The sequence below is a fragment of the Herpailurus yagouaroundi genome, unplaced genomic scaffold (assembly GCF_014898765.1).
Source record: "Herpailurus yagouaroundi ecotype Mexico unplaced genomic scaffold, PumYag 160, whole genome shotgun sequence".
In the NCBI taxonomy this organism is placed as follows: Eukaryota; Metazoa; Chordata; class Mammalia; order Carnivora; family Felidae; genus Herpailurus; species Herpailurus yagouaroundi.
This window is the reverse complement of record NW_024412401.1, coordinates 37650006-37664456: the sequence shown is the minus strand read 5'-3', so window position 1 is coordinate 37664456 and position 14451 is coordinate 37650006. Positions and strand designations below refer to the sequence as shown.

Sequence of the window (14451 nt, the reverse complement as noted above, 5' to 3'; positions counted from 1 at the left end):
CTCACGGCCCTGCAGATGCTATAGCAGGTTCAACTTATCAGGGGTCTGCAGGTGGCGGCTATGTCTAGCCGTGCCCCCACCCTCATGCCGGCCCCAGTCAGGTCCTCCTGCCCCTCAGCCCTCACGTACCAGATGCATATCTCAACGCTTGGTCAAAAATCCAGGTCCCTGAATAGCGGCTTCGCACAGATCCACCGTGGGGGCTGCCTTCGGGCGCTTTTCCATCTGAATTACGTAAGAAATCAGAAAGAGCCCTTAAAGTTGGGGGTGCCTGGAAGGGTGGGGAAGGAGCCAGGTGAGGAGGGGCTCCAAGTCTCAGGTCAGCCAGTCACCTGAGCTCCCGGGGCCTTGGCTTCTCCATCTGAACACGGAAGGGTGACCAAGATCGTGCTGTCTACGTTTTCACTAAAGAACTTGTCCTGGCAGGGGACATCCACACATTCCGCTGGGAGGCTGGCCTATGGCAGAAAGCAGCGGCTACAGGCCCAAATCCCCCCAAAGTTTTGTTTTCTCTATTCTCTGACTTAATATAACATAACATTATTCGCAGTATGGTTGTAATGCTTCTCCCCAGAAGCCTTCCAGCAAAATGAGCCTACAGGGAGACCATGCCCCGCGTATGCCGTGGTCTTATGTCCCCCAGCCCACAGCCACTGCATACCCCAGTGTGGCGCATGGGGCCCTGACCAGCCTTCCCGGGGATTCTCAGCTCAGACCGTCCTGGCCAGATGCCTGACTCTCTGCCAGGTAAGCTTCCTCACTCTGCGGGTTCCCCAGCTACCCTTTTGTCGTCACCATCATGGTCTACTAAATGCCAGGTGCTCTAACACTTTTCATTCGAGCCTCTCTCACGTCTCCGCACAGGCTTGGCCTCTGAGCCCACCGCACAGGTGAGGAAGCAGAAGCTGGCCGGGTGTGCGGCGACGTGCCCAGCTCACACAGCCAAAGAGGGCAGGGTGTGGACTCCGTGCCTCGGCACACATCAGCTCAGCTCCCCATCACACACCCAGTAAGACAGGTGATTATCATCCCCACTGTTCAGATGAAGGAAGCGAGGGCTGGAGGGACACATATGGCCAAAGGCTGCCCAGATCGACCTTGATCCAGAACCTACGTGTGTGACCACCATACCTCTGGGAAAGCACCAAAAAGAAATGATGCCTGTTAACATGTACCATTTGCCGACTGCAGTCAGGTCTCATGCCCATCCTCCATCCTTCCAGAAGTCCTCGTGTGGTTGGGACAACTCAATACCCATTTCGGTGATACACATGAAAATTCTAGGGACCAGATGGCCCACGGTTGGGGCTACCCACAGCTAACGTCTGGCCAGCCTTCAGGCCTCCAGAACCATCCTACTGGCACGACACCAGGTCACCTCCAGACGCCAAGGTGATTCCCCTTCAGTCCCGGGGCTCCCCCCAAGTGCTGCCGGGCAGGAGATCCCGCCCCCACCCCCACCCCGGCGCCATGTCTGGTCCTACCACAGGACCCCTGGCGTCCCCATCCCCTATCACGACTGCCAAGAGCAGCTGATAGAGCATGCCAGCACAAGGGAGCCAAGCCTCTACCTCTCCCCAACCCTGCTGTTGCTACTGACACAAGAAGCCACAGGTGCTGAATAATAGCACCTTTCCAGCATTTTCCAGAAGCACCTGGCAGAAAGCCTGGTTCCTTTCCCGAGAGGATGGGACAGATCAGGTGAGGCCAGCTGAGACCAGAGGGGTCTCAAGGGGCTGGGAGTGCCAAGGAACACCCAGCCCTCTTGGTTCCGGGACCCAGCATGAGTTGGGCCCACAGCCTACTGGGGGACAAAGGACCTGGAGAGGTAGTAAATCATGGACAAGTGGGTTTCCTGAGCCTCTCAGGGCTTGGACTCAGACCAAATGTCCTTGGGTCCAGGGTCTTCCAAGCAGAGTACAAATCACCTGGGGATACATGAGCAGTCAGTTTTAAGAGAGTCGATACCCCAATCATCAACTGTCAAATGTATTCTTCCCTAAATTCAATGTGCTGGAGACGTGGCAGTGGCTGGGGAGGCCCCACGCAGCTGGCCCTCCTTCCTACTTCCCTCCTGACCCCACCCTTATGCACTACAAACAAGGTGGTTCTTTCGTCCCCCATCCCACCATGGTGCTCCCCCCATGGGGGCTGCCCACCTCAAGGCTCCAAGCAAAGAGGGAATCCCAAGTTTAAGAGCAGACCTAGAAAGTGGGTGAAATCTAGGGAGCAACGCCTTCTTTGGTGAATCAGGTGATTCCCAATTTTTTGCTCTTAGCAAAACTGAAGAAGCATCTAATGGGGCTGTCAGGAGAGAAACCATGAACAACAGCGTCTGATGACAGACCCCGTGCAATTTTCAGTACACAATTTGGAAAGAGTTCCAAAAATTGAGTGACGCTCAAAACTCCATCCATCCCTGGTGCCTTATGTATGTGATTAAGCTTTCTAAGTACTTCCACGCATGGAAACCAAAACAGAGGAGTTAAATGAAAGCTGAATGTTGTCTCGTGCAACAAGAAGAAATACTAATTCACTGAAACAGCAGCCAATTGAAAAAGAAATGAAGCCCCATCCATTTCATTAAGAGGCGCATTTTCAATTAATTGTTTATTTTTACATTTACTGTTTATCTGAATTTGTTTTTGACAAACTGTATACTAATAATAACTCGATTGGGGGGGGCGTTTTAAAAAGTACAGTTTTATGACCCCAACAAAATTTTTAAGAAATTTCTATTTCAATTTATGTACATCTTGTTGTGGGAGATGACTGTAAAACAGTGATCAATAAAAGACTCTCAAGCATAAAAAATATATTACATTAGGATAAAATCCTGCGTGGGAAGTGGACTGGAAATACGAGTTCAAGGAGAGAAGGGAAAGATGTAAAATTTCTGACTGTTAAAGACGAGCTTGTTCGTATGTTTTTTAAATGGATGATGGCAGATATCAAACCGCAGTGGGTTTGGATTCTCTCGGATACATTTAAAACAATGGTTTCACGGTTATATTTCCAAAATGACACTTTTTTTTTTTACACAATACTCCAGAAATTATATCCGTTGAAATTATCTAAACTCTGGATAAAAATGTGAGACGTCAACTCAAAAATATGAAAGAATGTACGATTTCTCAAAATTCTTCTGGGAGGTAACGAACAAAAAGAAGCTGGAAAGCCGTTGACCTTTTTGGTTCCTGTCTCTCCAGATGTAACCCCAGGTATGTCAATGTCCTGAGGCTTCAGCTAATACTGCTGGTGTCTGATTTGCATTTTGGGTCTCCCGCGTAAAAACGCTTTCATACCTATTACTTCACTCTGCCCCCAACAAGTCTACTGGAAAGACAGGCGGATGTCACTACACCCACCGATCGATGAAGACAGTGTGGCTCAGAGAGGTTAAGGATCCTGTCCAAGACTCCACAGCGGGGCAGGTCCTGGGTCTCCTGGATTATAGTCCGGGGGCCCTTTCCCACGGGGACGCTCTAACTAGGACCCCTGCCCACCTTGAACCAGCAGATGAAGAGCCAGTTGCAGAGATAAGACGTGCCCGGGAGGGCAGCCAGAACTTCCCTACTCTCTGCCCCGCTCCCCTGGTGGCTGTGGCAAAGAGCTGAGTGTTGGTTCTGGCAGGCTCAGGTACAAAGCCCTGCCAACAACCTACTGAAACAGGAAACTATCAGCTGGAGCCACGGAGCGGGACCTGGCACCCCTGCCTGGGTTTGTCACGGACCAAAACCCGTATGGCCGTGTCTGAATGACGGCCTGCTCCTTCCAGAGCCGTGGCTGAGCCGCCGCCTCCTTTCCCTGCGCCTCCTCCCCGGGCAACCCTGCACGTGTGCAAACACCTCTACCCCTTGATGCGCAAAGCTCACTGCCCAGAAACATCCATGTAGTCCCCCATCTGAGCCTTCACTGTGTCTCCTGCATCCCGTCCAGAGATTTCCAGGACAGAACTCTCTCCCTCACAGGCCTATGTCCGGTTCTAAACAGTTCCCACAGTCACAGACGCCTTCCTTTTACAGAGCTAAAATCACCTCCTGGTGACGGCCCTGTATCGGTTGGAGCTCAACATTCTAAAGAATGTGTCCGCTCCTTCCCCTCCCTCTCAAATGCTTCAAGTTGTGAATACTTATCCCCCATCATCTCCCCCACACCCCCACTGGCCCTGCTCCCAGTCTCTTCCTCCCCAGGACAAAGAGCCCTTAGCTCTTCTTTGGGGCTCCTCCCCACGCCAAGAATGAACTCTCTGGATATAACCTGGTTGGCCCACACCCCCCGTATCTGAGGAGAGCCCAGCGGGGTGCTTGTTCCCTTCATGGGCTCCTGCACCTGCTACTCCTCCTGGGCTCCCTCATGTGCAACTTCCCCAGGATTAAGGGCCGATGCTCCCACCCCACAGAGAAGAGCACCCACTGCTTGGTAGTACGTTCTGACCACGAAGATCATGGCATCTGAGCATCCTTATCTCTCAGGAAATGTTCCGGGGACTGAATGTCCTGACTGTTGTAAACTCCGCTTGCCTCCTCTTTACCATCTAGGACAAGAAGGGCAAGCAGGTTTCCACTTCGTATTTTTCAACTCTGGCTGACTGGCAGTGACGTCTTGGTGAGCACTGTGTTGAGAAGGATTCTGAAGTGCACTGTTACAGTGTGCAGGGACCAGTTAGCAATGCCTGCCACGACTGTGGACCGAGGTGTAACAACGGGAATACCTTGTGTTCAGAATTCCCCACGGTGCTCTTGAAACCTCAAGTGTGGCTCTACCATTCCTCGGGCTGCTGTGCAGAGGTCCGCATGCAGCTTGACAGGTGGAAACGGGAATCTGTTGCCTCACTTCCTTTCACTTCTGGTCTTATCCAATAAAGTCATCAAGTTCAATATTACGATCTCTGCTCTTCTTGCTGAAAACCCCTGAGTTTCCCCACACTGGCTCCAGTGGCAGTGATGTTCTTTCTAAGAGTGAGAGATATCTTTCTCAGCACGGGGAACTTCTGGGCAGCTGGGAAACGGCAGCCGACACTGCGAGCTTGGCAGCCAGCCTCCTGGGCACGGATGCCCCTCCCGACTCTCCCAGCCTGGGAAGCTGCCAAGTGCCACGCACGTGTCCAAGCCCCAGCTCCTCCATGGGAAGTGCCTCAGATGATGTTTGTGTCATTGGGAACACTGTTTGTTTGATGGCAGTTACAGGACCAGTGAGGACCCGGGGGTGGGGACAAGGGGGGATGGAGCTCAGAGGAAAGGCAAACGGGAGGTTCCCGCATGGCACAGCACGGAATGACCAAACAGGGACGCTATTCTATTCGGCTACAGAGGCCGGCTCTGAGCCCCGAGCGCGGCTGGGTGAGCAGGGCGCTCCGGAGGCCCTTGGCTCTGCAGAACCTCATGCTTCTCTGCCAAGTGCCGGAGGAACACGTTAACTCCACGACACCCGGCCACCGGGGCACGGAATGCACACCGTGGCAGGTGCACATTTAAAGGGATGGCTCTAACCGGCATTCTGCCCCTGGCCACGTCCCTGAGAGGGCTTTCCCTCCTTGTTTTCCTTCCAGGTGGGAGGGGTTTGCTGTGAGGGGGATGGACCCTTCAGGAAGTGGAAGGAAACATCACTGACTTGCTGTGTGGCCCAGGGCAACTCTTCCTTTCTGTAGAATTGTTTGCCCCTCTATAAAATGAGGGGATAAGGGGGGTCAAATCTATGGCACGTATACCCCACTGACCGTCTCCACGTCCATGGCAGACATCAATAATCAATCATGCCACCCTTTAGAATGGTGAATACAGGACTCCTTATAAACAGCAGCAATTACTTGGCCCACAAGACAAAATCTAGTTGTTGTCTTGAGATGAGATGAATTCAAAAAGCTCAATTCTAACTATTTTTTTTTTTAATGCTTTTCTTTCCTGGCACTGAGGCCAAACCAGATTTCTCTGAGCCTGACCGTCGGTAGAAACTACACCCTCGAGGAGGAAGGTCTGCCTTGATGGATGCGAGATGAGCCTCCATAACGAGCAGGAAGTGCTCCCAGGCCCTGTGACAGTACAGGCTCCAAAATGGCGGCTCCACTCCTGACTTGCGGGAGTGGCTTTATTCCTTTTTCTCTTTTTTACTCCTCTGACTTGTGACTTTACTCCTTTTTCGTGAAGAGTTTGCCAAAAGCAGGTTACTTAGAAATGTCCCTGGATTCTAGGGAGGGAGGACTAGAAGGGGCCCCAGGGATAGGACAGATTGCCCTGTCCAGTCCTCAGATGAGAAAATTGAGACTCAAATTAGACGCTCAGTTAGAGCCCATGTCTTCTGACACCTCATCCAGTGCCAGCCTTTTTCCCCACCCCATTTTTTTTTTTCTCTACACCACACTGGCTTATTTCTTAGGCTTTAGAAAAAAGCAGAAACTATTACCACTCTTCCCCCTTGAAGTGGTACTTCAAAGAGGTACTCTTCCCCCTTGAAGTCACACTAATACTACTGATAATAATAGCAAATCATTTAGGAAGTACAATGCTGAGTGCTTTATGTACATCATCTTATCGAATCTTCACAGAACCCCAGGAATTTGCAATTGTGAGAACTGAGGCACAGAGAGGTCAAGTAGCCTGCCTGAGGTCCGACAGCTATTATGTCAGAGAGCCCGGATTCACTTCCAGACTGAAAACCCAAGCTCATTCTCTCTGCACAATGCTGTCCTCCTCCACCCGCCTCTTTTGATTTGCACACCCATGAGGTGGGCAGGACAGGGAGCATGCCTCACTGGATAGAAGAGGACACTAAGGCACAGCAAGGCCAAGGACCCTGCTGCTGAGCAGCCGCTGAGTTGGTAATCACCATCAGAGGCTGGCACGAGGCCGTGGGGCCTCTTGCTGTGCAGGCAGCTGGCCCAGGGAGGACTCCTCCCAACACTTGCCTAGCATGGCTGCTATAGGCCTTCCCCACCAAATCCTGGCTGCTGGCTCCAGCCCAAGATTCAGATACAACTACCCTTCACTGGCCGTCTCCGGGTGAAGACACATATATATATATCTACTGGGCCCCATGAGTCTCAAAACACACACCCCAAAGTGAGGAAGGGCACACCCTCTCTTGGGGTAGCTAACACTGGCCTTGGCTCTGGGAGAGTGAATACTGAGGTAAGAAGGACAGACATGGGCTCCTGATAAGCCCCTTCTTCCACTGGGCACTGAGCTAAGTTACTCCTGCTCTTCACCAAATACTTCTGGTTCATTCCAATTCTGTCATGAGGGATGGTGGCATTTCCCGGCCACCTGAGATTGGGAGGGGCCATGTGACTAATGAGGCCAATGACAGGGAGAGAACTTAACTTTTCTCCTTTCTGGGCTGTAGCAGGTAATAGCTAGTGTGAATCTCTCCAGAGCTTTCTCTCCCTCTGTCCCTTGGCTGGCAGCATTTCATACAATAGCTGCTTTTAGCCTGGGTCCAGAGCAGAGCCCCCAGATGACCCACAATGGGCACGTAATATGACTTAAGAAATAAACCTTTGTGGTTTTGAGCTACTAAGATCTCATCACTCTCAGGCTCGTTTGTTACGGAGGCATAACTTAGCCCCATCCTGACAGTTATGGCTCCAATGTCAATACTGCTCCCTAGAAGCCAGTCCCTACTAGGCACTGTGGGGTGGGAGCAGAGAGCACAGAGGCACGGGTCAGAAAAGTCTAGGGGCTCCTAGTCTCGTGGCAGAGGTAGGCACAGGCAAGGCCCCTCTAATTTAAAATAGATAATGGGAAAGCCGCCTGGGTGGCTCAGTCGGTTAAGCATCTGACGTGATCTCGGCTCAGGTCATGATGTCTTAGGTTTGTGGATTCGAGCTCCACGTCAGGCTCTTCACTGACAGCGCAGAGCCTGCTTGGCATTCTCTCTCCACCTCTCTCTCTCTCAAAATAAGTAAATAAACTTAAAAAAAATTTTTTTTAATAAATAACGGGAAGTACTCACGTGAGGGGTAGGGTATAAATGGAACTCTGACCAGAAGAGATTCAAGAAAGCTTCTGGAAGGTGGCGGCACAGCAGCCGGCCTTCAAAGATGGGCTGGATTTGGGCATGTGGAAATGGACAAAGGCTTTCCAGGGAGAGGGAACGGTATGAGCAAAGGGCAAGAAATGCTGCATAAAGGCAGAGTGTGCTAGAACGAAAGGACCAAAAAGATCATAAATAGGAAAGAGGGATCAGGCTACAGAGGATCTTGATACTATGGCCTTGACCTGACACAGAGGAGTGGGAAACCCCAAGTTTATTAGCAAGGAGTGACATGGTCACTGATTTGTTTTTGCCAAGGCCCCTGGCAGCCAGAGTAGAGGGCAGGTGAGGGCAGAAAGACACACAGGCATGGCTGTCAGTGGGATGCCGCAATGACCCAGATGGGGCTGACAGGGTCACAAGGAACCGCAGAGAACAGCCGGGAAAGGGAACACGAGGTTGAGCCTCGGCAGCTGGGAAGAAAAGGCAACAGGACTTGAGCATAAACTTGGGGACACGCAACAGGGGAATCTCTGCACAAGGCCCTGTGTGCCAGACATGGGACGTGAGCCAGAAGTCAGGAGGAAGTGAGCCAGAGCTGGACCAGGAAGGACAGGCAGAGAGGAGGGGGGGCGGCAGCGTCTAAGAACACACTGAGCACGGGAAACGTGGAGCAGCGCGGATGAGAAGTCTGGGAACAGGCGAGACAAGTCCTCCATGGCAGGTGAGGCGGACTTCACAGACCAGGGTTTGCAAACCTGTGGCCTCGGAGTGACTCCGACCCACAGACAGGTTTGTTTTGCTTGGCAGATTTCAAAAGTCAGATTAGTTGCCAACATTTAAAGCCAAAAGAATTCACCTCAGATTTCTCACTTCTGGCGTGTGGCACGTCTACACTGAGCCCATCTCCCACCCAGTTCCGGCGGCAGCTGAGGACCGAGCCCCTCTGTGTGTGTTTTGGGGGAGGCCTTGCGGGCATCTGGGTCTGTGAGCCCCGCCAGGTGCAGGTGGCCCTGAGGGGAATCCCCTGGCTCCCGCTGGAAAGTGAGGGGGGAGAGAGAATTTCTAAGAAACTCATTTCCACAGAGCTCCTCTGAACCTGACCCAGACCAGAAGAGACAGGGGAAGGTGCCAGTCTGTCAAGAGTCCGGTCCCGAGGGGGCCTGTTCCAAGCAGGACGTGCACTGGGAGCTGCTTGCAGGAGCCCGCGGTGAAGCCAAGGAGAAAATAAATGCAGACAGGCATTTAGGACAACGAGCGACGTGGTGGTGCTAGACCTACCTGGGGCACGGGAGCCCACGCCATGAGGGATTTGCCACACCTACAGAAAGTTCCGGGCATCTGACCCGAGCAAGTCTTAAAGCACAGATAGGGCTCCGGCATGTCAGGGAAGGAAAGAAGAGGTCCAGACTACAACTGTCCAAGCAGAGGCAGGTCTAAGGAGCCTACGTCCTTCCCCAAGGGCAAAGCGAAGCCACCTAAGGTTCTCTCAGCCAAGGACAGGCAGGACTCTTCTCTCCAGGACTCTGACCCCACGCCCGGGTCCCGGCCCTGACCCGCACGGAGAGGCACTCACCGAGGGTCTGCTGGTTACGAACGCCACCGATCACCACGCAGATCTCGGCGGGCACGTCGCCTGGCCCGTCCTTGCTGACCACCTTCTTCTCCTCCTTGGCCTCCCCCTGCCAGATCACCTCCTGGATGTAGTCATCAGGTAGCTCTGTCTTCACCTTCACCTCCGTCATCGTTCCCTGCTCGGCACTCAGGGAGGCCTCGGCCGGCGCGGGCTCGGGCCCCTCCACCTTGGTGCTCCTCTGGCTGCGCTTCAAGCGCTCCCTGGGAAAGAAGAGAGTCTGTTCAGCGTGGACCCCATGCCAGCCCCCAGACCTATCTGGGAGCCCACCAGCCCAGAGGGTTGCAAAATGTTTAGTGACAGACCCATTTCTCCGTGAATCTCACCTTGAAGCACCGGCACCCATGGCGGCCCCTATGGGTCCTCCAGGGAACCCCAGGGCTCCGAGGAACACCGTTTGAAAATCACTGGGCTAGTATGGCTCCAACGCCACTCATTTTACAGATCTAAAGAGGTCTAAATGTGCCCAGTAACTCCTGTAACTGGGGCTAGAAAAGACCTACGAGGGCAGCTACGGGTGGTCGAAATCAGTTCTTCTCCAGGTTTGATACGCACATCAATCCGCTGAGAATCTTGGTAAAATGCAGATTCTGGTTCAGCAGATCTGGGGTTTAGCCTAAAACTCTGCTTTTCTTGCTTTCTCTCTTTCTCTCTCTCTTTCTTCTTTTCTTTCTTTCTTTCTTTCTTTCTTTTTCTTTCATGTTTATTTATTGTTGAGAGGGAGAGAAGAGCATGAGCAGGGGAGGGACGGGGAGAGAGAGAGAGAGAGAGAGAGAGAAAGAGAGAAACCCAAGCAGGCTCCGAGCTGACAGCAAAGAACCTGACACGGGGCTCAATCTCACAAACCGTGAGCCAGGCGTCCTGAGATTCTGCTTTTCTACCAAGCGTGCAGCAAGGCAGATGCTGCTGGTCTTCGACCTGCACTTTGGACAGCAAGGGTTTAAGTGGCTTGATGAGATTCATCCAAGCCCCTCCCTGTTCCATCTCACGGACGGGAGACTACAAGCCAAAAGCCTCACTCAGACCTTACCATTCTGGCTTCCACGTGGCTCTGCAAATACCAGAAAACATTCTCAAGGTAATGAGCTCAATACTGAGGTGGGCAGGGAGGGCACAGACCACCGAACCTCCTTTATGGGGGGGCACACTGTGGCCCAGAGCACAAGTGGGACTTGCCCAGGGCCACACACAAGACAAGTGGCAGGCCAAGGCATGAAGCCTTGACATCTCTTGAACACAGCGGTTCAACGTGACTCTCTGTGTTATCATAAGGGGGAGCCTTCCGGCAAGGGGATCATCATGATCACTCCCACCTCTGAGGTATTGAGGCCAAGGTGTGCCACACTGGGAGATCACATCACGTGCCAGCCCAGGGATCCCACCCTGTCACATCTGGCCCTCTCCACTGCTTCAGAGAAGCTTCTGGACTGAACTTGAAGGCCCACACTTGAAGCACACTCAGGCAAGCCCACTAGCATGCCAACTGAGCTTTGTGGAGGTGCCAGGCTGGGAGGCAGGGACCCGGGTTGTGACCCTGGATCTGAAGTGGGCTTGTTGTAGGACTTTGGACAAGACTTTTCTCTTCTCTGGGCTTCAATAGCTCCATCTGTCACAGGAGCATGAGTTTTTATCACATTCGCTGTCCCTCCCAGCTCTGAACTTTCTCTCAGATTGGTGACTGAGCAAAGAGAGGAGGAGGGTCCCAGCTAATGAGGAGGGGACAGCAAAAGGCCACTGGGGAGGTCCTAGTATGGACTGAACTGTGTCCCTGACCTGCCCAATTTGTATGGTGAAATCTTTTTTTTTTTTTTTAATGTTTATTTATTCTTGAGAAAGACAGAGAGAGAAAGAGAGAGCAGGGGAGGGGCAGAGAGAGAGAGAGAGAGAGAGACATAGAATCTGAAGTGGGCTCCAGGCTCTGAGCTGTCAGCACAGAGCCCAACGTGGGGCTTGAACCCACGAACTGCGAGATCATGACCTGAGCCAAAGTCGGACACTTAACTGACTGAGCCACCCAGGCGCCCCTGTATGGTGAACTCTTAATCCCCAACACAACTACAGCTGGACACAGGGTCTTTAAGAGATAATTAAGGTTAATAAATAAAGTTATAGGGACCTAATCTGACAGAACAGGAAGAGAAATCTCTGTCTCCCCACCACGTGAGGACACAGAGAGAAGGTGGCTGTCTGTAAGCCAGGAAGAGGGTTCTCACCAGAACCCAACTGTGCTGGCACTGTGATCTCAGACTTCCACTCTTCAGGACCGTGTGACAATATATTTCTGTTGTCCAAGCCACCCGGCCTGTGGTCTTCTGTAATGGCAGCTCGAGCTGACTACTGCTCAGGACTCAGATGGACCAAGCGAGAGTGAAAAGGTAGGCTGGGAGTGGCCCGGGTGACTCAGTCAGTTGGGCGTCTGAGTCTTGATTTCAGTTCAAGTCATGATCTCCTGGTTTGTGTTCAAGCCCCGCATCGGGCTCCGCGCTGATGGCACAGGGCCTGCTTGGGATTCTCTGCCTCTCTCTGCTCGCTCTCTGTCTCTCTCAAAAATAAATAAACGTTAGAAAGAAAATGTCTTAAAAAAAGGCAGGCTTGTGGGGAACCAGCCAGGAGCCAGGGCTGTCCGGTCAGGCACCTCCTTGCTGTGTGACTTGAGCCACCAGCTGCCCAACCTCCACGCCCCAGTTTTCCCATCTGCAAAATGGAGCTAACAGGATTGGCAGGCAGATTTCAATAACTAACAAAACACTCAGCACAGTGGCTGGCCTGTAACAGCTATCAAGACATGGTCATCATTACTGTTCTTAATAATGACGAACTGTTACGGCATCCTTAGCACTCAGTGGGCCCAGTGACGCCTCCTCCCGGCGTGTGCCACATCAGGGCCACCATACACCCTTTGGGTTCTTACCCTTCTCTGCATCAGGAAACATAGATCGGGATGGTTCGATCGCCTCAGTGTTCATTTCTCTTACTTACTGAAGAAACACTGAAGTTGCTTTTTATGTGCCGGGACTGTTCTAATATATGGACTCTTTTCATCTCTTTCATCTCAGTTAACAAATGGTGAAGAAGTCCTGGGATTTCTCTGCTTTACAGATGAGGAAACAGAGGCACTGAGAAAAGTGACCTGATCCAAGTTACACGGGTAGTAAGATGGGTCTTAGCCACGGTGCGCTGAGACTCGGGGAGAAACCTACAGAGGGAAGCCTGCCCACCTGCCTCTGGCAGCTCCCACACCACCCACTCTTTGACCTTCTGCATCTAGAACAGTCCAAACCGTGGTGCTAGTGGGTAAGCCAGAGGAAGGCAGACTGCCTGACTTTTCTGGCTGCTGCTTCCTCCAAGGGGGTATCTTGAACCAGAGCCCCCTTGTTGAGGACCAGTGCCCCTGGGAAGGGATAAGCCTACCCACTCCCTGCTGTGTTTAAGAGTCATCACAGGACAAGGGCACCTGGGTGGCTCCGTCGGCTAAGCATCCAACTTCAGCTCAGATCATGAGATCATGATTTCACAGGTTGTGGATCGGAGCCCTGCGTCGGGCTCTTTGCTGACAGCTCAGAGCCTGGAGCCTGGTTCGGATTCTGCGTCTCCCTCTCTCTCTGCCCCTCCCCCGTTTGTACTCGATCTCGGTCTTTCAAAAATAAATAAATGTTAAAAAAAAAAAAAAAGTCATCACAGGACTAAAAAGCCTCTTAGTTCAGTGAGGCCCCAGGAGCCACAGGAGCCGCAGGTCTAAGAAGTGACCAGGGAATAGCTATGGCTTCAGGAAGGGAGGACAGTCTGCAGCCAGTCACAACAGAAGGGGATGTCCTGGGAGTGAGGTCTCCCTGGTGCTGGGGCACCAGAGCAGAGGCGGGCAGAGAGCCTGGCAGGAACCCCATGTGACGAACTAAGATGGGAGGTTCTGAAGCTGGATGGTCCCACGGCCAATTTTGGAACCACCACCAAGCTGTGGGTTCCTGCACAAGTGACTCCCAATCCCCTAAGCCTCAGTCTTCACACCCGTACGATGGGGATAAACACAGCACCAACCTCACAGCGCTGTGAGGCAGAGACAAGGCAATGTCTGCAAGGTGGCCCCAGTGGAGATGTCCTACACATATCTATGGTCTTATGTAGGGGTGCAGGGGAGGGAAGCATGCAGAGGACACAGGGGAAGGGTCTTACATGGCACAGACGTGCAGGGGCTGTGGAGGTAAATCAACAGGGGTTTAAATCCCATCACCATCACATCCCAGCTGGTGACCCTGAGTGAGCCCCTGACCCTCTCTGAGCCTGTTTCCACATAAATGATGTGGGGAGCCCCGTATCCGCTCAAAAGGTATTGTGAAGATCGACCACAAAAATGTAAATCCAGGACCTCATCTAGAGTGACTCATACAGCAGAGGTGATCATGCCCATGGGAACCGGTGACAGCTGCTAAAGTCGCTGCTCCCTGACAGAGACGGACCACGGGGATGCTAACCACCAATCCTGCTGGCTCACTGGGCACAGGGGTGGAGCTCGGGGACCCTGTCTGAACCCGAATGCCAGCCCGGCAAGAACAAAGCCCGCGGGTCTCAGGGTGGCTGCTAGGCAGGCTGGTAGCTGAGGATTCCCTCTGGCTTGGCCCTGGCTGGTCCTGAACCTGCCTGCACAAAGGGTTAAGCCCCAAGCACAGGGCAGATGTGTTCCCCAGGACAGCAAAGAGGCCCAGTGGAGATGAAGGGTCCAACCTGCTTGTGCTCCCCACAACTGAGGTCACGGAGAAGGAACAGAACAGACCCTCCCCCTGAAATACCCTCAATTCACTGCCGACACCTGGAAGCTCAGCCTGAGAACTACGAATGCTTGTCCACCCACC

General features: G+C 52.7%; 1 protein-coding gene across 24 annotated transcripts in view; it reads right to left on the bottom strand.

Moving 5' to 3' along the window:
• ZNF618 (zinc finger protein 618) overlaps nucleotides 1–14451 on the bottom strand; it is a 184908-nt gene that overhangs the window by 55695 nt on the left and 114762 nt on the right. For 19 of the 24 annotated variants that reach the window (XM_040482043.1, XM_040482046.1, XM_040482044.1 and 16 more), the window contains exons 3-4: nucleotides 9548–9807; nucleotides 130–225 (exon numbers count right to left, since the gene is read on the bottom strand). In XM_040482043.1, coding sequence (XP_040337977.1) covers nucleotides 130–225; nucleotides 9548–9807 — 356 coding nt within the window. The remainder of the gene's footprint in view (nucleotides 1–129; nucleotides 226–9547; nucleotides 9808–14451) is intronic. The other 5 variants (XM_040482050.1, XM_040482053.1, XM_040482065.1 and 2 more) reach the window with 1 other exon arrangement.